This window comes from Schistocerca americana, chromosome 5 (assembly GCF_021461395.2).
Source record: "Schistocerca americana isolate TAMUIC-IGC-003095 chromosome 5, iqSchAmer2.1, whole genome shotgun sequence".
Lineage (NCBI taxonomy): Eukaryota > Metazoa > Arthropoda > Insecta > Orthoptera > Acrididae > Schistocerca > Schistocerca americana.
In genome coordinates, this window is record NC_060123.1 from 560,388,329 (window position 1) to 560,413,353 (window position 25,025).

Here is a 25,025-nt window from a genome sequence, read left to right on the forward strand (position 1 = left end):
CCAGCAGGCCAAGTGGATGATGTAAATGATGAATCTCTATAGATTTATTACAGGTATGGCCACGGGTAAGGTGAACTGAATACTGCCAGGTGATGAAATCGCTATAAACAACTGGCTCTTTCGAACGGCTCAGTAACTTGAACATTATTTCCTGTGTTAATGTTGACGTTCTTGTAAGGAATACGTTTTCTTTTTAAAGAATGGGTCGATTTCTAGGACAAATAACATTTACAGATTAAACAGTAATGATTTTGTTTTGAATAATAACAACAAAAAGCGCTTTTGATGAAACATACACACTATTAACATATTGACTGTCGCAGGATGTTCGACCGATGTTGTTTTATCGATTTTCCTTGTGTTTCACCAGCACGAATAGCTGGTGTTGTCGAAGGTGCACACTCCATCATCGTGCAAAACGCCAGGAAAATAATTAAACAAATGTCGGCCGAAGAAATCGAGTCAGAAACCAATAAGCAATAAATTAAGAAATGGCTACAAAAACCCAAACAATTTATTGCATAGTACGGCTTAGAAAAGTAATGCAGTTACAAGTGGAAACACAGATGTCCTGTTCTCATCAAATATCTTGGTGAGAAGTTTGGAAGAGTCACAATGGCTTCCTAGTGACACATTAGTGGAAGTACGAAAACTGTAATTTATTGGCAACGCCACCAGTTACAATTTTTTATTCTAATTTTAAATCGCGAGCACTTTCAATTGAAAGTCAGCAATCATATGGAGTTACATTTACGCAAATTACCGTGTGTTGAGTTAATATCAATATTTTACTAAGGTACCTACAACTGGGAAATAGCTCAGCGTAATTTTTTTATGTGCACCATCAGACAACGGAAATAATTTCACTAGGAATGTATAACAATTTAATGTTGATATATATTTTCATTAGTTGCTGATTTTACGTATGATTTGCGTTCTAGAAGCAACGGCAGCCCATGTTTCCCAGATATTATTACTGTGTTTACACTCCACAGCACATTAATAAAAAATTTTGTTTTTATAAATAGGTATCTGTAATGATCCAAAACTACTCAAAAAGAAGAAAAGGAGTAAATGAAAGGAAAGTGATGTAGCGAAGGAGGAAAGCTAGTTGGAAATGAAGAATGAGATTCAGAAAAGCCAGTTATTATCTGTTATTTTATTTATAACTTTAATTATCAGCAACTGCAGTAAACATTTTTCAGAACAAAATTCAGTCACCAGTTCCAAACATATTTTTATTATGCTTTGCCTGTTTCGACAAATTAATTTGTCAGCATCAGAAGCTTACAATATCAGGGATATTATAAATTTTAGACCTTGGCTATACATTTATGTGAAGTGTAGGAAGTATCTTACAAAACTTCACTTGGTGCTGGTTAACAGATATCAATATCTTCTTCACAGAAACAAAATCCCATGATATATGCAGAAATGTACATATTGTACGTGATTATTTTAAATATATTTTTAAAATATAACTTCACTATATCATTTACCACCAATAATGCTACCGAGATGCTCTTCAAACGTAATGAGAAACTGACAAGTTCCTCAAACCTGGAGTATATATAATACAATGTAATGAATGTCCGAGTTTTTATATACGGCAGGCAGAGAAAGCATTTAAGACCAGCTTTCTTGAGCACTTGGCCAACAAAGACGGCGCGAATTCATATAAGTCAATTTTTGGAGGAATCTCAAGACAGAGAGACACTTCCTTCCTCCTATATCCTCGATTAACATGGAAAATTTGAATACAGTTGAAAAAGACTACAAAATGAACATTTAAAAATAATTTGAAATATATAAACATTCCCTTCCAAATTCATAAGACTCGTTGAATGATCAACTTGAATTTAAAAAAAGACACTATTTTGATTGCATTTAATCTCTTAGAAATTGTGCAGATTAGCCCATCTTTCTATAGATTAGAACTAGGTGTAATGCTTTTCAAATGCATTGTATATAACTTTATGTAGCTTTCAGAATGAGATTTTCACTCTGCAGCGGAGTGTGCGCTCATATGAATCTTCCTGGCCGATTAAAACTGTGTGCCTGGCCGAGCTTGGGTAGCTCAGTTAGTGGAGCACTTGCCCGCGAAAGGCAAAGGTCCCGAGTTCGAGTCTCGGCCCGGCACACAGTTTTAATCTGCCAGGAAGTTTTTTTATATAGTTTTGTTATATTTTTTAATGTGCTTTCATATATTTTCCTTACTACTAGCACACTAGATACGTAGATGCGATTCAGTTACTGTAAATTCTCTATCTGTGTTTACAATAATCACACACAATACGTACATTTCTGGACATTTCATGACATTAAGCTTCTGTGAAGAAGATACTGACGTCTGCTAAACCAATACTAAGTACGTTTCTGTAATATGCTTCTTATACTTCACATAAATCTGAACCCAAGGTCTTAAGATTTATAATATCCCCAATTTTGTAAGCTTCTGAAGATGGAAAATTAATTTGTTGAAACTGATAAAGCGTAATAAAAATATATTAGCTACTGACGACTGAATTTTATCCTGAAAAAATCTTCTACCTATTTAGAGACAAACGTTAAAAATAATGAAAAGAGATTAGCAGTAACAAAAGTAAGGAAAAAATTTAACGTAGCTAAAGTAACTGGTAATGTTTAAGGTAGTGAAATCTGTATCGATTCCCCACAGGTACAGTACTGGCCATCAGAGAGGAAGGTCGCCATTATCTTAGTGGAGATTAGTGTTTGTTGATACTGTCCTCCTTGGAAGATACATAATACATGTTTGAAAGTACACACGTGACAACAATTACAGAAATGCACATGATACCTGTCTCGAAGTATTCAGTGTGGTGTGAAGCCTACAGTTTATGTGTTTAGAGCCTGTGAACGTCTTTGCATGGATTAGAAGAAGGTGTACATATGTTTCAGACGAATTACACTTCATCCAGCTTGGAAACGAGTCCACACAATTACGAATAATAGTTGAAACTTCCTGGCAGATTAAAACTGTGTGCCCGACCGAGACTCGAACTCGGGACCTTTGCCTTTCGCGGGCAAGTGCTCTACCATCTGAACTACCGAAGCACGACTCACGCCCGGTCCTCACAGCTTTACTTCTGCCAGTATCTCATCTCCTACCTTCCAAACCTTACAGAAGCTCTCCTGCGAACCTTGCAGAACTAGCACTCCTGAAAGAAAGGATACTGTGGAGACATGGCTTAGCCACAGCCTGGGGGATGTTTCCAGAACGAGATTTTCACTCTGCAGCGGAGTGTGCTCCGATATGAAAGGTAGGAAGGTAGGAGACGAGCTACTGGCAGAAGTAAAGCTGTGAGGACCGGGCGTGAGTCGTGCTTCGGTAGCTCAGATGGTAGAGCACTTGCCCGCGAAAGGCAAAGGTCCCGAGTTTGAGTCTCGGTCGGGTACACAGTTTTAATCTGCCAGGAAGTATCATATCAGCGCACACACCCCTGCAGAGTGAAAATTTCATTCACGAATAATAGTTGCTTGCTAATAATGGTGAATAACTTCAGAGACAAAGCATGTACCAATTGTGATGTCAGGAAAACGTGCAGGCAAGGGAAGCTGTGCTGCATGTCGCTCTTTGGCAGAACAGTGTCTTTACACGCAGCCAGGCATCGGCTTGTGGAATTGCCTGAGTGGAACCAGTATCTTATACTTTCTCGTGTAGCGACTGCTGTTCAGATAAGCCTCAATATGTAGGGGACTAGATTACTTCTTAAATGCCACGGTGCCTCAACACCTAGCGTTCGATTGCGATAGCAGCTAACAATGCAGTGTGCAATTGGTTACCGCTGTACAGGACTCCTAAAAGACTAGGTTTTGACACTGAGCACTCCACCAATGGGTTTTACTTGCTCATTGCAGCCATAGCCATTTATGATTGCTGGATAATGGAGGCAGACATGCGTTTCACCCGTCGCGTCCACAGCAGACGACCATCTATCGACCGGACAAATTCACATCCTCTGCAGTCCTCCATCACATAGCCAAATTTGTAGTCTGTAACAAACGTTAGGGTCATTCAAACAAGAAGTCGACAAAAGCTTGCATGGTTCTGCGTCCACTCCTTTCTGCTTACTAAACTTTCCTATGCATTTGTTCCCCGCAGTAATCACAGTTGTAACTACACTACTGGCCATTAAAATTGTTACACCACGAAGATGACGTGCTACAGACGCGAAATTTAACCGACAGGGAGAAGATGCTGTGATATGCAAATGATTAGCTTTTCAGAGAATTCGCACAAGGTTGGCGCCGGCGGCCACACCTACAACGTGCTGTCACGAGGAAAGTTTCCAACAGATTTCTCATACACAAACAGCAGTTGACCGGCGTTGCCTGCTGAAACGTTGTTGTGATGCCTCGTGTAAGGAGCAGAAATGCGTACCATCACGTTTCCGACTTTGGTAAAGGTCGGATTGTAGCCTATCGCTGCTCGCGTTGGTCGAGATCCAGTGACTGTTAGCAGAATATGGAATCGGTGGGTTCAGGAGGGCTATACGGAACGCCGTGCTGGATCCCAACGGCCTCGTATCATTAGCAGTCGAGATGACAGGCATCTTATCCGCATGGCTGTAACGGATCGTGCAGCCACGTCTCGATCCCTCAGTCAACAGATGGCGGCGTTTGCAAGACAACAACTACCTGCACGAACAGTTCGACGACGTTTGCAGCAGCATGGACTATCAGTTCGGAGACCATGGCTGCGGTTACCCTTGACGCTGCATCACAGACAGGAGCGCCTGCCATGGTGTACTCAACGTAATTTTTTCGGATGAATCCAAGTTCTGTTTACAGCATCATGATGGTCGCATCCGTGTTTATCGACATCGCGGAGAACGCACAATTGAATCGTGTATTCGTCATCGCCATTCTGACGTATCACCCGGCGTTATGGTATGGGGTGCACTTGGTTACACGTTCGGTCACCTCTTGTTCGCATTGACGGCACTTTGAACAGTGGACGTTACATTTCAGATGTGTTACGACCCGTGGCTCTACCCTTCATTGGATCCCTGCGAAACCCTACATTTCATCAGGATAATGCATGATCGCTTGTTACAGGTCCTGTACGGGCCTTTCTGGATACTGAAAATGTTCGTCTGCTGCCCAGGCCAGCACATTTTCCAGATCTCTCACCAATTGAAAACGTCTGGTCAATGGTGGCCGAGCACCTGGGTCGCAATACGCCAGTCACTACTCTTGATGAACTGTGATATCGTGTTGAAAGAGCATGGGCAGCTGTACCTGTACACGCCATCCAAGCTCTGTTTGACTCAATGCCCAGGCGTATCAAGGCCGTTATTACGGCCAGAGGTGGTTGTTCTGGATAATGATTTCCCAGGATCTATGCACCCAAATTGCGTGAAAATGTAATCACATGTTATAGTATAATATATTTGTCCAATTAATACCCGTTTATCATCTACATTTCTTCTTGGTGTAACAATTTAAATAGCCAGTTGTGTATGTTTCGTTACTTTCTGGACACGTCATAATACTACATTTTTTGGCCACATACTAGAGCACGTTGCTGGAATTAGATGAACGCAGTTTGTCTGCCTATTGCTACAGCAATGCTCTATACAACATCTGGATTGTATTTGGACGAGAAATTATCTATTTGCACAGAACAGGCCAATGTATCTCCTTGTGGCGGTGCGTTTCGTTGCGAAGTTCCACTCACTGTGTGGCGAATCTCTTCTCACACGCAACCCTCCTCGAAGGTATTGAAATGCAGTTTTCAGCCGGAAAAATCTATATAAAAAAGAAACAGCTGTACACCTTTTAACCAAAAATTGTTTTGTCAGTGGAAGAGATAGTTAAATGAAAGTATTTACGTGCGTAAAATTTTACTGTGTTACGGTAAGCTTGCATGCACGATTCACTACCAAGCCATAGTCTAAGCTATACAAAATCTGAGAAGTCCACAAGCACTCATCATTCATAACGGTAGCCAGTTTATGGTAATTATGAATTATCTCTCACCGAAAGTTTACAAACCGATTGTCTCTTTCACAATAACTCACTGAAATGTTGTTACAATCAGTCTCACGTAACGATAAAAGTTCACGTTCGCGAGTAAGCAACACACCATGCTGAACTTATTTCAGATGACACCAGAAGTTCTGTATTTCACGCCGTGAAGTAAATCGAACTCTCTTCCACATTCTGCGTCACTTTTCAAACATTTAGGTACCGAAATATCACAATATTAATAACTTTAATTCGGTCCGATCACTATGAGATCCTGGCCCCGACTCCACTCACGTCTCGACGCAAAAGAAGTCTCTAATTCCCAAAAATACGCGCAAATATGCTAATTTCTGTTTGGCAGAGAAGCATCACAGCCAATGGGGAAGCAGTACCAAACCTTCTCAACTTCGCGCATAGATACAGAACCAATCAAAATCTGTCACTGAATCAGAACAGTAAATTACCATAAATAAATTTTGAAAACCATCAAACGAAAATTCATCTCCCTCTTAACAAAACTATTTTAGCGAAATCATAATCTCATTCGTCCAGTACCGTAAGCTGACGAAACTGTGTGTAACAAATTCCCCAGTACGAATGACAAACACACACGTCATTCTCGAACATTCCTCACGGGACCGGTTAGTTACTACAATGTATAGTAAAAAACTTTATATAAAACATTATTTAACATTTACACCTTCATTCACTCTCATAATTAAGCACAATTATAGTATTAATTAATAAACAATTATAAAATTAAACAAACAGAACAGCAAATAAAAGCCATAGTGTTTCGACTGCAACTCAAACATTGTCCGTGAGATAGTGACCTCTACCAGATGGTATAGAAACTATATATATTCGAGCAATCTGACACCAACTCTCCTGGCGTGATTCGTACTGCACGCCTGATCGTAGATCTCCGATCTCAATAAGCACGGTGTAAGGCTCTACACATCACGACCGTACTTGTCGCCCCGCCTGTATTATCACTTAGAACCTTCAATTAATCTCCAGACACTCCACAAAGACCTCTGAACCAATTCCCATTAGATGAGATAGTCACACCCTGTCTACTGTGATGTACCCCACCTACTCCATCCCAAATAAGGCCCGAACCCATCTTCTACCTGTTCAACTGATATCCTACCACTTAATAATTGCTACATCTCAACAACCAATTCCTTCTCCCATAGACATCCTACACCATAATTGAGATGTGAAAATAACAAGTAAATAAAAAATGTTAAGTTGTGGTACTGGCAGATAACCACTCACGTCGATAAACAACAAAAGCAACACTGAGGGAAGGACTGTCTCTATCATCAGGAGTCCCCTACTTCGCTGTACAAAGTAGTCTTACCTGCACTAAGACGCATTATGTAATGATTAGGAATTTCAGTCAGCCACTTCCCCTCTTTTGTCCTGTTATATTGTGACAGAGGAAATTTCTTCTTCCGCCGCGATTCGAAACGAGTCTGACAGCCCTTGGGTTAGGGGACCTACGCCACAGAAAATGACAACATCTAATTATGTAGTCTATTACTTTCAGGTTCTTTGTTTTGTTTCTGTTTTAACAGACTGGTTGGAGATTCTCGGCCACTACCAGATAAACTCAGTTGTGGATAAGCTCGGTCTCGCCATGGGCCTGTTTCTGGAATCGTGGCTGAGTGAATTCCTGGCCGTCGCTCTGGTGGTGGTGGCAGCGGTCTACGCACGGTATTCTTATTGCTACTCGTACTGGAGCAAGAAGGGTGTGCCTCAGGCACCAACCGTGATCCAATTCGGCAATGCAGGACGAGTGTTTCTTGGGCTGACTCGTCTGGAATTCATGTTCCGAGACCTCTACTTTCGTTTCAGAGGTATTGTGGAACAGTACATATCTCAGCTGCGTGCTCTTTATATTGGTTCTCGTTTCCGTGCAACCATAACTTTCTACGGAACATATTTCCGCCCACTGTTAATGGCTCATACATTTCAGACCATAGGTACGTGGGAGTATATATGTTCACCGAACCAGGCCTGTTGCTGATCGACCGAGACCTTTTTCGGCTGGTGTTCGTCAAGGAGTTTGATGCATTCTCCCACAGGAATATTAACTTTGATGAGAAACAGCCACTGAATCATCACTTATTCAACTTGAACGGAGAGAGATGGAAGAGAATGCGAGCTAAAATGTCGCCTGCCTTTACAACAGGAAAGCTCAAAATGATGTTCCAAGTATGTAAGAAAACTGTTCGTATTGTACAGAAATATTATTCACAGCTCACTAACATTCCTGTAACTTCGTTAACGTATTTAGTCTTGCGACGGCACATATAACCAGTCCCCTTATGAATGCCCCCTTGGCTGTCATGGATGGGGCAGGATGAACCCTCAGCAATATTATGTGGCCAGTCGAGGGGAAAATTAGTCAGTATTCCCGAGACCCTGTTTCCCTCTATTTTAGCCCGACCTGACATCTGTGACACAAACTCGATCATCACATTCAGTCTGTGAATTATCAGTCATGTTGCAGCAGTAGCGAGAATCAGCAAGTGAACTCCGTCGCCGGCCGGGATGGCCGAGCGGTTCTATGTGCTACAGTCTGGAACCGCGCGACCGCTACGGTCGCAGGTTCGAATCTTGGCTCGGGCATTGATGTGTGTGATGTCCTTAGGTTAGTTAGGTTTAAATAGTTCTGAGTTCTAGGGGACTGATGACCTCAGCAGTTAAGTCCCATAGTGCTCAGAGCCATTTGACCCATTTTGAACCCTGACACACCCCGACCTGGCTTGTGCAGGGTTGGACTGTTTGGGGGGAAGAGACCAAACAGAGAGGTCATCGGTCTCATCAGATTAGGGAAGGACGGGAAGGAAGTCGGCCATGCCCTTTCAAAGGAACCACCCCGGAATTTTCCTGGAGCGATTTAGGGAAATCACGGGAAACCTAAATCAGGATGGCCGGACGCGGGATTGAACCATCGTCCTCCCGAATGCGAGTCCAGTGTGCTAACCACTGTGCCACCTCGCTCGGATATAAAGCATTGGAAGATAACGAGGAGAATAAACAACTCAGAAGATACAATTAACTTCTGCGTTTACTGCCGAATATTAACCTCTGAGGCAAAAAACAGGAACGCACCACGAGGAAGTTATGCAAACTGGTCACAAATTCATAAAGACACCGACGAAAAAAGCAAAATTGTGAAAATTGGCGGCAGATGAAAGAATATGAACAAAAAAGTTGTTTGTTGGGTGTTATGTTCCTCCTGCACTGACGCCAGCTTGAAGTTGTGATATGTGCTTTTATTACATGAGTCTTCAAGACTTTAATATTTGCATTAAAGGTCACACAGTCACTGAAATCGATTAGCTGCAACAGATGATTTCAAACCTCTTGTGACCAATGCTGCCAATTTTCTTGTTTGCTGTCACCTGTGTCAGTTCTTGTAGCAATATTCGTGTATGTTTGCTTTTCTTCCATACAGAAGTGCACTCTGTGCTGCTGTGTGCTGTTATCTTAAACACAAAAATTGCTTATGGCACTCACTTGTTCTCAGAACTTTGATCACCTGTTTCAAATGTTTTAAATGTTCAACCAGTGTACAATGACTTCTCACCAGCGCACCTTTAAATTTTGGATGGTGAGCTGTAGCCTGTACTAGCTTAGTTCTTAACACTTTGAAAACATCGCTCAAGGGATTCGAGCCTTGGTCCATTAAAAGAATTGACGGAATCCTTTACCTTAATACTGTGTATTGCCCTGACGTTTTAGCTACTATTTTTACGTCTTGTCTCTCTCTATCGCCACTGCTAATGTAAATTTACTCAAATCATCCTGTAAAGTTAACATAGATCTCTTACCTCTACTTGATACATCTGAAGGGCACACACTGTGTCCACTTTTCAAGCAGTGTCTGAGATGCGTCAATAAGTTTCAAAGGTGTTAGTGTTTTTCCTTGAATTTACTTATTTCTTTGACATAATGCACACTTTTGCTTGAGGAACTCAATGTCAGGCTTCATTCTGCTCCATTGTTTGTACGACTTTAGTCTTCCGAAAGTCGTATGCATGCCTTAGTGTCCTTCTAAAGCATTACCAGGTATTCTTCATAAAATATCCTCCTTCTCTTGAAGATTAGTTTCCTTTTAGCTACAAGCTTCCATTTATAATTCTGGGGTTATTTGGGCTAGTTGCATACTCATATGATTACTCTCCCCACTTACTTTTACTACAGAGGTTTCCTCTGTTCCTACATGAATATTTCCGTAAACCATCTGTTTCTCGTCTGTATGTTTAAGTTCTCTGGGCCTGCTTCTACTATTACTATTCAACATACCTGCTTTGTAGATTACCCCATAATCATACCCTTCAATGTTCAGCCTTCACCACAGGAGTCTCATACTTGGTTCCTTCATACTAAAGATCCATGTTAATGGCTTCTGTCTACCATCGCAGTAAACCCTTGTCTACATACATACGGTGGGAAATATTTCAATGCATACACCACGACCAACAATTCTTTAGCTGTGCTAGTACTATAGGTTAGCGCCCACTGATTTGCTCACATATCCTTATGATCTGCAGAGTCTTTTTTGTTTTCTTTTGTTTATCTTTAATCGAAATTTTGTGTTGTTCACGAATTGCAATACCTTCTAAACTTATCAAGCTAGGTAAGGCCATAAAAGTATGGTTCACATGTGCTTACGACCAAAAAACGATAGTGGTAGCTGGAGTACAAGGTTATTTTAAAATCATGCCTTTTGCGTTATTGTGGTGATATTTGAAAAGAAACTTTCATCCCCTAACTCATATTTCTTTATATCTAACCGAGCAAGAAACACCAATTTTCATAGATGTACCTTTAAACATTTTTTAATATGAAGAAATATTTCCTAAAATATTTTAATCCCTATTTCACCCACTCCGGACGAATTAAAAAAAACACGTATTTTTTATTTCTGAGAGTGAAGCCAAATACAAGTTTTAATAGATTTAACTTTGAAAATGCTTTCATGATGAGATAATTTGATAAAACTTTCCATCCCCCATTTAATCTCTTATGGGGTTTGAATTTCCAAAAACATTGATACACTTTTTTCTATTGCCAGCCGACAAGTCAAATACAAATTTTCACAGATGTGTTTTTAAAAATGCTTTAGTAATTATTTAATAATGATTTATTTTCAAAAACATTCATCCATTATTTTATCCCCATAGTGGTTGAATATCCAAAAAAGCAGAAATGTGTATCTCTTTGTTTTTAAATGAGAAACGAAATACCAATTTTAGTAACTCTAGCTTCCAAAACTGCCTTATTAGCAACGTGTTTTCAAAAAGTCTTTCACCCCCACTTTCGCTGCCCTAGGAGTGGAATGTCGAATCATCCCTCTTTAAACGATTCCTGCTTTATAAGAGCCATACCGTCTCACAGAATTCAAGTTCCTATCCTCAGCAGTTTGGGCTGAGCTATGATGAATCAGTGAATCAGTCTGGCCCTATTCAACCCCCCCCCCCCCCTCCTCCAACCCCCTTAGGGGCTTAATTTCCAAAAACCAGTGATATAACGTGTTTTTTTAAATTTATAACAGAGAAGGCAGATGCAAATATTCATAGATTTAGCTTCCAAACCGTTTGCATAATGAAATATTTTCATAAAAACATTCATCCGCTAACTCCCCCCCCCCCCCCCCACTTATGTGTTGCATTTACGCAAACAGTAAAACAATATCTTTATTTCTAGCTAAGCAACGAAATTTCCATAGATTTAGCTTCAAAAATGCTTTGAAAATGAAATATTTTCATAAAACATTTCATCCTGTTTCATCTCTTAGAGGTGGAATTTCGAAAAATCCCATCTGAAACGAAGCCTAGAGTATAAGATCAACATGCTCTCCAAATTTCATGTTTCTATCCTTAGCGGTTTAGGCTGGGCTAGGATGAGTCAATGAATCAGTCTGCCCCACGTTTCAACCCCTTAGGTGTTGAATGTCCAAAAACGGTGAAACAGGTATTTTTTAAATTTGTAACTGGGAAGCCAAACCCCAATTTTCAAAGATTTACCTGAAAAATTCTTTCACAATGAATAGCCCTATTTCAACCCGTCAGGGATCGAATTTCCAAGGAATAGTGTAATGTAAATTATTTCTTTCTAATAGAGAAGCCAAATACAAATTTTCATAGATTTAGCTTAAAAAATACTAGCATAATGAAATACTTCCACAATATTCTCATCCTTAATTCACCCCTATAAGGGTTCAGCTTCCAAAACTATTTTTTATTTGCTACTGAGAAGCCAGATTCAAATATTCGTAGATTTAGCTTTAAAGATGCTTTCACAATGAAAAATTTTCATCCTTTATTCCACCCACTTTGGCGTTGAAAGCCGGCCGCTGTGGGAGAGCAGTTCTAGGCGCTTCAGTCCGGAACCGCGCTGCTGCTACAGTCGCAGGTTCGAATCCTGGGTCGGGCATGGATGTGTGTGATATCCTCAGATTAGTTAGGTTTAAGTAGTTCTAAGTGTAGGGGACTGATAACCTCAGATGTTAAGTCCCATAGTGCTCAGAGCCATTTGAACCATTTGAACTCATTTCCTTTAGTAGAAATAACTGTGCCCTTGCGACTATGAGTAGCTTCAATTTCTTTCTTAATTCTGCATAACACAACACTAACACGTGGTTCTATGTGACACAGACAATCACGCTTATTTAATGCGACAACGCCCGACTTCGCGACGTTATCCTCTGTTAGTTTCCCTGATTTTTCCCGTTTCTACTTGACGCTGGGACTAGTACCGTTTCTCTGTGCACGCTACGCACCTTCGTAGCAGTCCCTGTTGTAGGCCCTGTTCGCATGCACTTACAACACATTTTTTTGCTCTCGTACATGCTCCACAGTTGTTCTGCAGGTCACATTATGGGTATTTTCAAGCACGTAATCCATCGGTCTCCCTGCAGTTTCCTTTAAATGCGCTGGGATCAATATCAGCCACTTCCATTAATCACGTTTCACATTACGCGTCTGTGAGATGTTTCTTATTACACTATTAACAAAATTTTGTTAACTCTTTGCTATCAGTACTCGGGCTCTCCCTTCTGGCTTATTCCTTCGACTTTTACTGGCAATATGCCCTCGCATTCGTCTCGTAAAACACTTGAGATCTTTTACACTTCTGGATGGTTTTACAGTCTCGGCGACAAGCTCAACTTTTGTTAACGGGACTGGTCCCCTATTATTCGTCGAGAAAAATGCACATTCTTCTTTTAGTGTAAGTTCTACTGCTTGCGCTAGTTCAGTCGCATCACTTCGACTTCATACAATCGTTTGTACTTTACCATTACTTACAAGGTACACTTAAGTGCGAGGTCGTAAGTTAGTAAGGCTCTTTTCCATGTGTTAACAATTATGACAGGAAAAATATTAACGGCTAATGACTCACCTTGTGCATCAGGAGGGAGACAGAAACTGAATGTCCAGGAGGTGCAGAGATCAACCTTCTATAGGATGCGTGTATTACACTTCACAAAATGAACGTCGTCGACATTCAAGAAATGTTCAGAACCAATCATTAACTTGCTCCATGTACAGCGAATGATAAATGGCGCGCCACAGTTATCACAAAAGCTCGCAGCATCAAGATCGAAGGCGAACTCCTTGGGAGTTATAAACCGTGCAGAACATTCAGCTATGTGCTCTTAAAGAATGCATATAGAATAATATTGGTGTAATGGGATGATGAGAACTGATGGAACGTGATGGCATGCGACCGAATGCGAAACAATCTCGTGGAACTTATCATAAAACCGGCTATATCTTAAGGCGTAACTGCACATAGTGCAATAATATGTTTTATAGGCACAGAAAGAACAAACATCCAGAGGTTGAATTTGTCCAGTGGTTTCAGGTGGTATGAACTGGGATCTCGCACACTTATCAGTAGGGATAGTATGCTCTAAATGAGTATATTTTTATACACGGACCAGAAATCAAGCAAAAGCAAGTTTTTTTGACCGGTTATTGGCCGAAAGCAGTGCTCATACTATGGTTATAATTGTCTTATGCTCGTTTTCCCACTCTTGCTTGCCGTGCCGCAAATATTCCCTACTGCCCTTGCAAGATCACGCACATGAGAGAGAATCGTAGGTGGTGGAGCCCCTCCGACTTCCAGCAGCGCAATAAAGAACTTCCACGTCAATTTACAATCCAGATTAACAGTCGACATAACTGTATCCGAATGCGTTAGGGCACTGATGTTAGTTGATCTTGATACAACTCTCTTGGGACCTCTAACTACCAGAGTTCCCTTCATACGCATTTCCTCTTCAAATCCCGTTTGGTCGGAGTTGAAAACAAGTTCCTCACTGAACGATGGGATAAGTTTGTTTATCTCATGTACAAATTTTTCGGCCCGATTCCACTGTTTGTTGTGCTTCGTCAGTTACTTACTGAACGATGGGATGAGTTTATGTCACCTACAAATTTTCGGGTCGATTCCGCAGTTTGTGTGCATCGTCAAGTGGATTCTTTGCTTGAAATTTCGTTATCTTACATTTTCCAATTGTTTAGCACTGATTGCAGATATGCAACCGTCCACTGCTTCCCTTGAAATCACTGTAATCTATGCCGCGCATTTTGATGTTTGATGTGCATAACGCAGTTTGTCACTGTGATGCACGTCCTGTGAATTGTATCGAGCATCTCTGAGACGCGCAAACACCAATTTTAATGACAAATCCGCTTTTCAAAAATGTTCAAATGTGTGTGATATCTTATGGGACTTAACTTCTAAGGTCATCAGTCCCTAAGCTTACACACTATTAACCTAAATTATCCTACAGACAAACACACACACCCATGCCCGAGGGAGGACTCGAACCTCCGCCGGGACCAGCCGCACAGTCAATGACTCCGCTTTTCCCTCCCTTGAATATCTATAGTTTTTCTTATGCACAACACGGTCATGTTGCCGAGGACTAATTCGGAATCCGTTTACAAGTTAAAACTGACTCATCTCGCAGAAACGCTAATATTTCATCTGTCACTTCTTTCTCACTATCTGAAATTCCTTGGGTCCGTTTCAGACGAAATGTCAAATTAGGCAACTGTTGTTGTAGATATAATGCAATGTTTGCTTTGTTTATTATTGCCATTACTCTGCTTTGTATCAACTCCACTACCTCTGTAGCACTGTTGTGAGTTACACGTCGATCAAGCAGTTCAAATATGCGCCGCAGCCTCATGCTGTTCTCACTATAGGATACCTCCAATCCCGCCGTCTGTTGCAATTAGCAACCAATTTTGTTGTTGTCTGGTAGACAATACGTGGGGCGCTGAATGCGTAAACATCATTGGCCTTTCCGATCTCGCACTCAAGGCGTTCGTTGTTAGCGTTTCTATGAAACAATCTCTACTTAGGGAGACACTAACTGACTCAGCTGCCCCTTTTAAACTTACCTTCCAAAACTTCGTAACGACGACTTCTCTGAAATCTCTTTGTATTTCATCAATTCTGTTTGCCCATATTTTAAACTGTTCTCGTTGCACTTGCGTGACTTCGAAAATCTTACATGTGTAATTATCAGGACCTTCTTAACCCATTTATGCTAGAGTTTTTTCTCTGTCTTATTTTGGGTAAACACATAAAATGAACTTAAAGTAAATTGTTTGAGATATCTTTACTGTAATTTATGATTTTTCACCATTGATTTTGGCAAATAACATTGTTCCGAAATGGGAACACCAGGAATGAGAGGGGTCCCGGAAGTTTAAACAAAAAGAAACATAATTTTTTGAATATGATTTATTTCTTTATCAAAACAAAAGCTTTAGTACAAATATTGATTGCTTACATTCAACCAACAGTTAATTCTTACAATGGTAATCCTTCAAACAATGCTCATGGTGAGGTATTTTACATTTTTCACATGCCTCTCTGCCATTTCTTTTGCAAAGAGCACGTCTTCCTTGCTTTGGTGCATTTGAAATCCAGTGGCCAACGTTGTAAAAGCGTACTGTGTCGATAGTCCTCTTTAGTAATTCTTTTGATGTTTTCAATCTTCCTCCTGACGTTGGTGGTCTGCCATATTTCTGTAAATATGTTTGTACGGCGTTCGTTCTTAATGAGAGGCTGTCAAGATTGTGATTATTTTTATTTGTCCTGTAAAGTTGCCACGCATTTTGCATTGACACCTCAATACAGAAAATAAATATTGGCCACCACCATTTCTTTGATCGTACAGACGTCCGATAATACGAAATATTTTCATCCATCCTGTCTACGCCACCCATGAAACGGTTATATGCTTGGACCATGTTAGACTGTTGAACTACTTTTTTTTTTTCAACCTAGGACCATCTACAGGCCTCTCTAATGGGGTGAACATGGTCGCAAGTTGATAAGACGTGAACTGGTCGGATGTCATTCCAAACAGCTAGCACTGGTCCAGAATGTTTTTCTCTTCTGTACTCGAAGCTACCGCGGGGGGACTTCGCTATTTCTTTTGGATCATCTATAGGGCACTTACGTATTCTATTGCTGATTATTGTACCCGTGAATCCTATTCCATTTTCTCTCAGTGTTTTGGCCAAATTAATTGAGGAAAAAATCAGTCAGAGTAGATTTTATATGAAGCTGGTGGTAACTCTTCGACAAGTTTCAGAACCACATGCTCACCTAAGCTATCGTTTTTCAGCCGTTCAGTACCTTTTCCGCTGTAGGGAAAAAATTGTACAAGATACTGAAGAGGCTCACAGAGGCACCAAATCTTGAAGCCAAATCTTATGGGCTTACTCTTGAGGAACTGCTTTGCTTCATGCATGCTGTAATATGGTACCATACTCTCGTCAACCGAAAGACGTTCTGCTAATTGAGCGTGAGACAAAAAGTGATCATTGAAAAGTTTTATTAGGGCTGATATTTTACCAGATCTGTCATCTGAAGATATTTTTGAGTTATCAACACAGTGAACGAGCGGTTTTGTTGTTTCAAATCTGTTGCGCCTCGTTGCTGAACTGACAAATGCATTGTATGTCTATGTTGACTTCCCACAGCATTCTCCATGTAGGTATGGTTAGGCATCCTGACAGAATCAAAATTGCTAAAGAACATCTCAGTTAGTCACACGAAATTGCAAAACTGTGGTCACCTTTCTGGGATGCATGTAGGGTAGTCATTTCTCGAAGGTTATTCAATACACCATCGTCAAAAAAAGAGTTCAAAGGACTCAGAAGGACTGGAGGGGATATCTTTTCCTTGCAGTGGAGTAAACTGATCGAAATTGGGAGTCAGCTTTCTTCCAATCATAAGAAGCGATCCCCTGAGCTCCCCTGAAAACTACTTCCATTATTACTAGAATCAGGTTCTAATTCAGATGAAGCACTTCTATCCATATACTTTTTTGTGTCCCATGCGATGACTTTTGCATCAGCTACAGCTGAAAGTTGTCGACCAGACAAATTATCAACAGTACCGCATGTTTCTTCACCTCCACTGTCTTCTTCTGTCTCCCATCCATGGTCCGGAGTATCAATGTATACATCTGCCTCTGTAAAGTCTTTATCTTCCTCCAAAATGAGTAAGATTTCAGCAGCAGTGAGAGATCTGAAAAAAACATATATATGATCAAGTTTCCGAATGTACGACTAACACAGAACATATGTGTCTGGTGTTCCCATTTGCGAACACGCAAATATTTACGAAGCTTACTAATAAACAAATAAAGTTATTATAATTAATTTAGTATGCAACACTTCCTTACAGTTCTAAGATATTAAGAAAAACGAAAAGAGATTAGGAAAAAACTACATTACTGTACAATACTTACATTTTGATACACATATTGCGAACTATACTACTGGCCATCAATATTGCTACACCACGAAGATGACTTGCTACAGACGCGAAATTTAACTGACAGGGAGAAGATGCTGTGATATGCAAATGATTAGCTTTTCAGAGCTTTGACACAAGGTTGGCGCCGGTGGCGACACCTACAACGTGCTGACATGAGGAAACTTTCAAACCGATTTGTCATACACAAACAGCAGTGGACCTGCGTTGCCTAGTGAGACATTGTTATGATGCCACGTGTAAGGAGGAGAAATGCGTACCATCACGTTTCCGACTTTGATATAGGTCAAATTGTAACCCATCGCGATTGCGATTCATCGTATCGCGACATTGCTGCTCGCGTTGGTCGAGATCCAATGACTGTTAGCAGAATATGGAATCGGTGGGTTCAGGAGGGTAATACAGAACGCCGTGCTAGATCCCAATGGCCTTGTATCTCTAGCAGTCGAGATGACAGGCATCTTATCCGCATGGCTGTAACGGATCGTGCAGCCACGTCTCGATCCCTGAGTCAACAGATGGGGACGTTTGCAAGACAACAACCATCTGCACGAACAGTTCGACGACGTTTGCAGCAGCATGGACTATCAGCTCGGAGACCATGGCTGCGGTTCCCCTTGACGCTGTATCACAGACAGGAGCGCCTGCGATGGTGGACTGAACGACGAACCTGGGTGCACGAATGGCAAAACGTCATTTTTTTGGATGAATCCAGGTTCTGCTTACAGCATCATGGTGGTCGCATCCGTGTTTGGTAACATCGCGGTGAACGCATATTGGAAGCGTGTATTCGTCATCGCCATACTGGCGTATCACCCGGCGTGATGGTATGAGGTGCCATTGGTTACACGTCACGGTCACCTCTTGTTCGCATTGACGGCACTTTGAACAGTGGGCGCTACATTTCATTTGTGTTACGACCCGTGCCTCTACCCTTCATTCGATCCCTGCGAAACCCTACTTTTCAGCAGGATAATGCATGACCGCATTTTGCAGGTCCCGTACGGGCCTTTCTGGATACTGAATATTTTCGACTGCTGCCCTGTCAGCACATTCTCCAGATGTCTCACCAACTGAAAACGTCTGGTCAATGGGGGCCGTGCAACTGGCTCGTCACAATACGCCAGTTACTACTCTTGATGAACTGTGGTATCGTGTTGAAGCTGCATGGGCAGCTGTACCTGTACACGCCATCTAAGCTCTGTTTGACTCAATGCCCAGGCTTATCAGGGCCGTTATTACTGCCAGAGGTGGTTGTTTTGCGTACTGATTTCTCAGGATCTATCCACCCACATTGCGTGAAAATGTAATCACATGTCAGTTCTAGTATAATATCCTTGTGCAATGAATACCCGTTTATCATCTGCATCCCTTCTTGGTGTAGCAATTTTAATGGCCGGTAGTGTAAAATGACTGCTAACTTTGTAAACACTAAACAGTCATCAGACAACAATGAGGTTCAATCCTAAGCACTTAGAAAGAACATAGACTCCAAACCATCGCTCTAAAACGAAACTCGTTTTTTAAAAACCATTACATGGCTCGTAATAAATAAAGACTACAAAAATATTGCTCCCAGTTGGGAACACCTGGCAAAAATTGGTTAATTTTACCACGAGTATCTGTCCTTTCCCGCATTTGCAATCTTGACCTCGCGTGTCAGATATTTTTAGCTTTACAATTAAAAAAAATTCGTGTTCCTACAGATTCACTTGGCCACATGTAGAATAAAAATCTTCGATAAATTTCCTCAGATCCCCCTCTTAATACCTCAAAAGATTTTGCTATTATACAGGGCGTTCCATTTATTTGACGACTGCACGCACGGCGCAGTAGATGGCGGAGAGCGTGCGTTCCGTTGCCTATCGAATCACCCGTCTACTGCGGCAGTACTAAATTTAAAATAATTGCAAATAAATTTTGTATTAACCCATGTCATGCAAGGAGATGCTGGAACTGGATACCGTTGTTCTTTACGCATTTCTGATATCTGCTCAAGGAATTATCCATCACATGATGTAAATCAATTTACGAAATTGAATTAATTGACCGGCAGATTTTTCCTTGAGTCCTTTTATCGCGTGCAGGTTTGTCGTGTACAAAGTTATCCTTTCGTTCTTCCCACAAATAAAAGTCGCACGGAGATAAATCGGGACTGCGGGCAGGCCAGATACTGTTGCTAATGACTCTGTCACGAAACATATCTTGAATTGCATGTAAACAAACATCGGAAGTAAGAGTCCTTGCCGAATCCTGTTGATAAAACGCGAGCTTTGCTCTCCTTCACTTAATAAAAAAAAAAGGTTGCAAAATATTTTCTTCTTCTTCTTGCGTTACGGCCTCTGTAGGACCACGGGTAGCCCCTTCGTGGACTGCACTTTCCTCTTCTTCTCCCGGAACCTCTTCATTTTTTCTCTTCTTCTCTTCCACTCTTCTTCCGAGATCTTCAGTTTCCGTTTCTCCTGGCGGCTCCACTGTATTCTTCTCTGTCAGTGATCTCCAGCATATTTGTCGGTGTCTATTTGTCTTTCCCCTTGTCCTCCCTGTTGTTTCCCACACTCTCTTCGTCATTCTGTCCATACTCATCCTAACTACATGCCCACCAAACGTTGCCCATTTGAGTCTGATTTCCCCGGATATTGTTCTCATGTTCCGGTACAATTCTTCCCTAGGTCTTCGCATCCACCTCTCTCCTCCCCTTTTGGGACCTAGTATTTTTCTCAGTATTTTTCTCTCTTCTTTCTCTAGTTGTTCTGCCTCATTTCTACCAAGTGTCACCGTCTCAGCAGCATATAATACTGCATTCCTCACTGTTGCCTTGTAGTGACTTCTCTTCACCTCTGTCGATATATTCTTTTTATTTTTTATCTCTCTCATCATGGAGCAGGCTGACCTCATCTTCTTTATCCTCTCTGTTATTCCCTCCTTGCTCCTGTTCCTTCCTTTTATAAATTCTCCCAGGTATTTAAATTTGTTCACCATTTGCACAGTGCCTTCCGGTGTTTCCCAGTCTGCAGTGGTGCTTAATGTCTTTGTCTTGTTATAGGCGATCCTCAGTTCCAGCTTTCTATCTACATTGCTTAAGTTGTCGAGTTGCGTCTTTGCGTCTTCTACCATCTCACTATTGCTATGTCATCTGCAAAGGCTAGGCAGTCCACTTGAGCCCTGTTGTCCTTTTTGTCCCCCACATGGGTCTTTGGTATTGAAACACGTATGTTGTGTGGCGGCGATGGCGAGGCATTGCAGAGTCTCTGACCAGAGAGCTATTTATCGTGGCTAGTCTGCGCTTGACCGCGCGAGTGTTACGAGCAGTAGTCAGTGGGCAGTCTGTGAGCAGTGCAGTCTGTCGGTAGTAGCAGCCCAGTGAAGTTGTGGGATGTAGTCTGTCGGTAGTAGCAGCCCAGTGCAGTTGTGTGATGCAGTCTGTCGGTAGTATCAGCCCAGTGCAGTTGTGTGATGCAGTCTGTCGGTAGTAGCAGTCCAGTGCAGTTGTGTGATGCAGTCTGTCGGTAGTAGCAGCCCAGTGCAGTTGTGTGATGCAGTCTGTCGGTAGTAGCAGCCCAGTGCAGTTGTGTGATGCAGTCTGTCGGTAGTAGCAGTCTGTTAGTAATGGTCGAGTACAGTTGCGAGAGAGTCGCGAGTGAGACGCAGTCCGCGGGCGTCGACATGGGTCTCTGGTCAAGATGCTGAATGAGGTATATTGTTAATTAAGGTAACAAAGCTGCATTGCGCACATCAGATAATGTAATGTATTTTTTATTGTAATTAATTTTCAACAAGTGCCCCAATAATAATTTTGTTTTCAATGCATTCTGACAAAAGAACCATTTAATTGAACGAACGAATTCCTTCCATTTCCTTTGAAGAAAAGCTTCAGTTAAATTTCAAAAATAAAAAAAAAATAATAATACTTGGAATGCATTTCCTCCAAGCCGTGGCCAACAATAAGAGCAGAAATTTGACATGCAGTTTCAATGAGGTAAGAAATTAATTCTGATGTTTTTTTGCACAGGGCCAAAGACTGACATTTCGGTCTAACTTGAGTTTTCATTGTCACAGAAGTTTCATTAGCATTGAATTATCTTTCATTATTTTTGTGAGAGCTTACACCTGGGTCAGATAGCTAGTATTCATTTAATTGTCATTGTCTTTAAATTTATTTGCTGGGAGGTTACATTAAGTTGTATTCTAGTTAACATTCAATTATTGTGTTTCAAAATTTCACTGGGGAGCTTACACTTAGCTCAATGTCCATTTGCATTTAAAATAATATCTTTTAAATTTTTGTGGGGAGGTTACACTTGGCGACCCTGCCAGGATCGTATTTCGTTGAGAATCTTCTGAAACATAGCCAGATATCTGCTCTTATTTGCTTAAATATAATTAACATTTGGCGCAACACTTTTACTAATTTGTGAATTTCTTTCCTCAGATCATCGGCAATTCGTTGCTCTGTTGTATTTGTGTGTTGCTTTTGCATTGTGCTTATTGTATTGTGAATAATTGTGACTACTGTAAAAATGCCGCGAAAGACTGTGAATAGTGTATCGCGAGGTATTATGAATGAATTTGCCGACTTAAACAACGTGACCGATAGTAATTGTGACACGCAGTGTAATGATGACAATCCTGCGTTCACTGACAATCAATGCGTTCCAACCACTAATGATGATTTTTGTCTTAATGATGAAAAAACGAACTCGGTTATGTCCTCTGTTGATTTGACGACAATCGATGACGCGGGGCGCTCTATTGTAATGAGCGCTGCCCAGCTTAACACAACCGTTTTACTAAATTCACGTGACGAACAAATTTGTCTAATGAAAATGAACAGGATACACAAAGTAGGACGGATTCATTTAACTCCGAAATAGTGACTGACAGTGTACATCCGACTGATAAACCTTTTTGTAAATTACAGAATGACCAAATGGTCACGCAAAACGCGACAATTGCAAATACACCGTCAAACGGTACAGAGAATGGAGTAGATAATGTTACATTGGGGCAAATTATGGCAATATTGCTACAAAATAGCGAAGATAACAAACAATTTAAAGAGAATTTCAGACAACAGAGTGAAGATTTCAAACAACTTTGTGAACAGAACAAACAGTTAAATGAAAAATTAGACAACAGTTCCAGACAGTTAAATGAAAAATTAGACAACAGTTCCAGACAGCTTAGTGAACAAATTAGAGACGTTGCCGCACAGTGTCATGACACTAAGGAACAATTGCGCGAGGAAATTGACGCTTGTTCAAGAAAAAGTAGCGAAGAAATTAAGTCTGTTGCTCAGGAATTAAGGGAATTGCAAACAGCTGCAACAGAAACACTCAGAGACGAAATTAGCGGAGTCGCTAAACAATGCTCTGAAAAAGCTACACAATTACGGGACGAGTTTAAAGCAATGACGGTAGAACTTTCGCGCACAATGGACGCAAAGATAGACGCGAAATTCGAACAGCAGAACACTCAGGTTGTCGAACGCTTTAATCTTCACATACAAAACAGTGATACGCGTTTCCGCAAATTTATTCAGGATCAAAATAAAGTCAAACGTCAAGTCATGGAAACAATCACTGCTCAGAGACAAGAAGACAAACGTAAAATGTTCGCGAAAGCGAAGACATACGTAGACAACAATATTGCCACAGTGTCCGACGAAATTAATTCCATCAAACAGTCGAACACAGAATTACGTGACGAAATTTCTGACCTTAAATCGAAAACAGACACATACACAACCGATTTTCAAACAGTGACCGACAGACTCGAACAATTAGAACTAACACATGATTCAGATGTCGTCAAAGTTGACGTTAAAAAACTGAACGAAACTACACGTAAATTGCAAAAACAGATTAATGCCTCTGACACTAAGTCTGATGAGCAGGTAAAAATACTGACTGAAAAATATGATGAATTGGACAGTCGTATTGATGTTATCGAAAATACTAATGACAATAAGTCAGACGATACTTCACCGGTTCCACTTAACCAAACACCTGAATTTCAAAATTTACAGCAGACAATTAATGAGATCGATTCGTCTAATAACACGTTGCGTAGGAAGTTGTCAAGTTTACAACAAGAAGTAACAGAAATGAAAAGTATTTCAGTTAATAACACATCACAGCAGACGCCACTTTGCGAACATTTGTCAGACTCGCGCAACGAGTATAATTTGAGTAATCTACAGAGAGTACGGGACTTGGATTCCGAACAACCACAGTTCAATAGATTCTCTTACGATCCTGAACCTCTTCCATCACACAGAGATGATAATTTCGATTACAAACATTTTCTGTCAGTGAGAAAGTTTAAAGTATTTAAAAACGATAGAACGCAGATTCACCCGCTGGATTGGATTCAACAATTTAGCTTTGCTCTTCCACCGACTTGGCCCGTTACGCATAAACTTGAATTTATTTGCAGTTTTTTGGAAGGCGAACCGGCAACTCGTATGAGACCGATAGCGAGACAATGCTATTCGGTAGAAGAGTTTCAGAATGCTTTTCTATCAGCGTACTGGTCGAAGACGACACAGCGCGGAATTAAAGATCAACTAATTAGCTTACCGAATTATGAGAACACCAATTTTCCCAGTGTGACGCAATTTTTTGAGCACATGGTGCAACAAAACCAGTACCTAAGTGAACTGTACAGTGAATCTGCACTTATACAATTATGCATTTCCAAATTACCACGGTCATTACGAGTGTCACTTTTAACGGGTCAGTAAAAGGAAAACATTTCAGCATTCAGAGATCTTTTACAGCTTTTAGAAGTACAGCAATCTGATTATTCTTTCGTAAACAAAAACTTTTCGTATAATAACCAAGGTCAACAAACACACAGCAATTATGATCAGACACGTAATTTTAATAGAAAAGGTAACAGACGCTTTAGGAATGACAACCAACAAAACTTTAATAACAGCCAAAATTCTAATTATCAATATCGTCAAAATTTTCAGCAACAGGAACCACACTTTAGTAACAATAGAGGTGTTTCACGACAACAACATCAAAACCAGCCGGTTAGCATACCTAACCAACAATGGAATGCACAAGGTCAACCAGGCTTTAATGTTCCGCCGCGTGCACGTATAGTCCCAGATCCAACAAATAGTAACGCACGGCAGCAAGGAAACAACTACGTACAGAGAAGACAGTATTTCAATTCCTATCGCAACACAC

The 25,025-nt window shown here is 40.9% G+C and overlaps 1 protein-coding gene across 1 annotated transcript in view; it reads left to right on the top strand.

Annotated features, from left to right (window-relative positions):
* The window catches only part of LOC124616529 (cytochrome P450 6k1-like), a 155,049-nt gene that overhangs the window by 69,236 nt on the left and 60,788 nt on the right, over positions 1-25,025 (top strand). The window contains exons 2-3 of the mRNA XM_047144845.1: positions 7,575-7,856; positions 7,976-8,214. Coding sequence (XP_047000801.1) covers positions 7,575-7,856; positions 7,976-8,214 — 521 coding nt within the window. The remainder of the gene's footprint in view (positions 1-7,574; positions 7,857-7,975; positions 8,215-25,025) is intronic.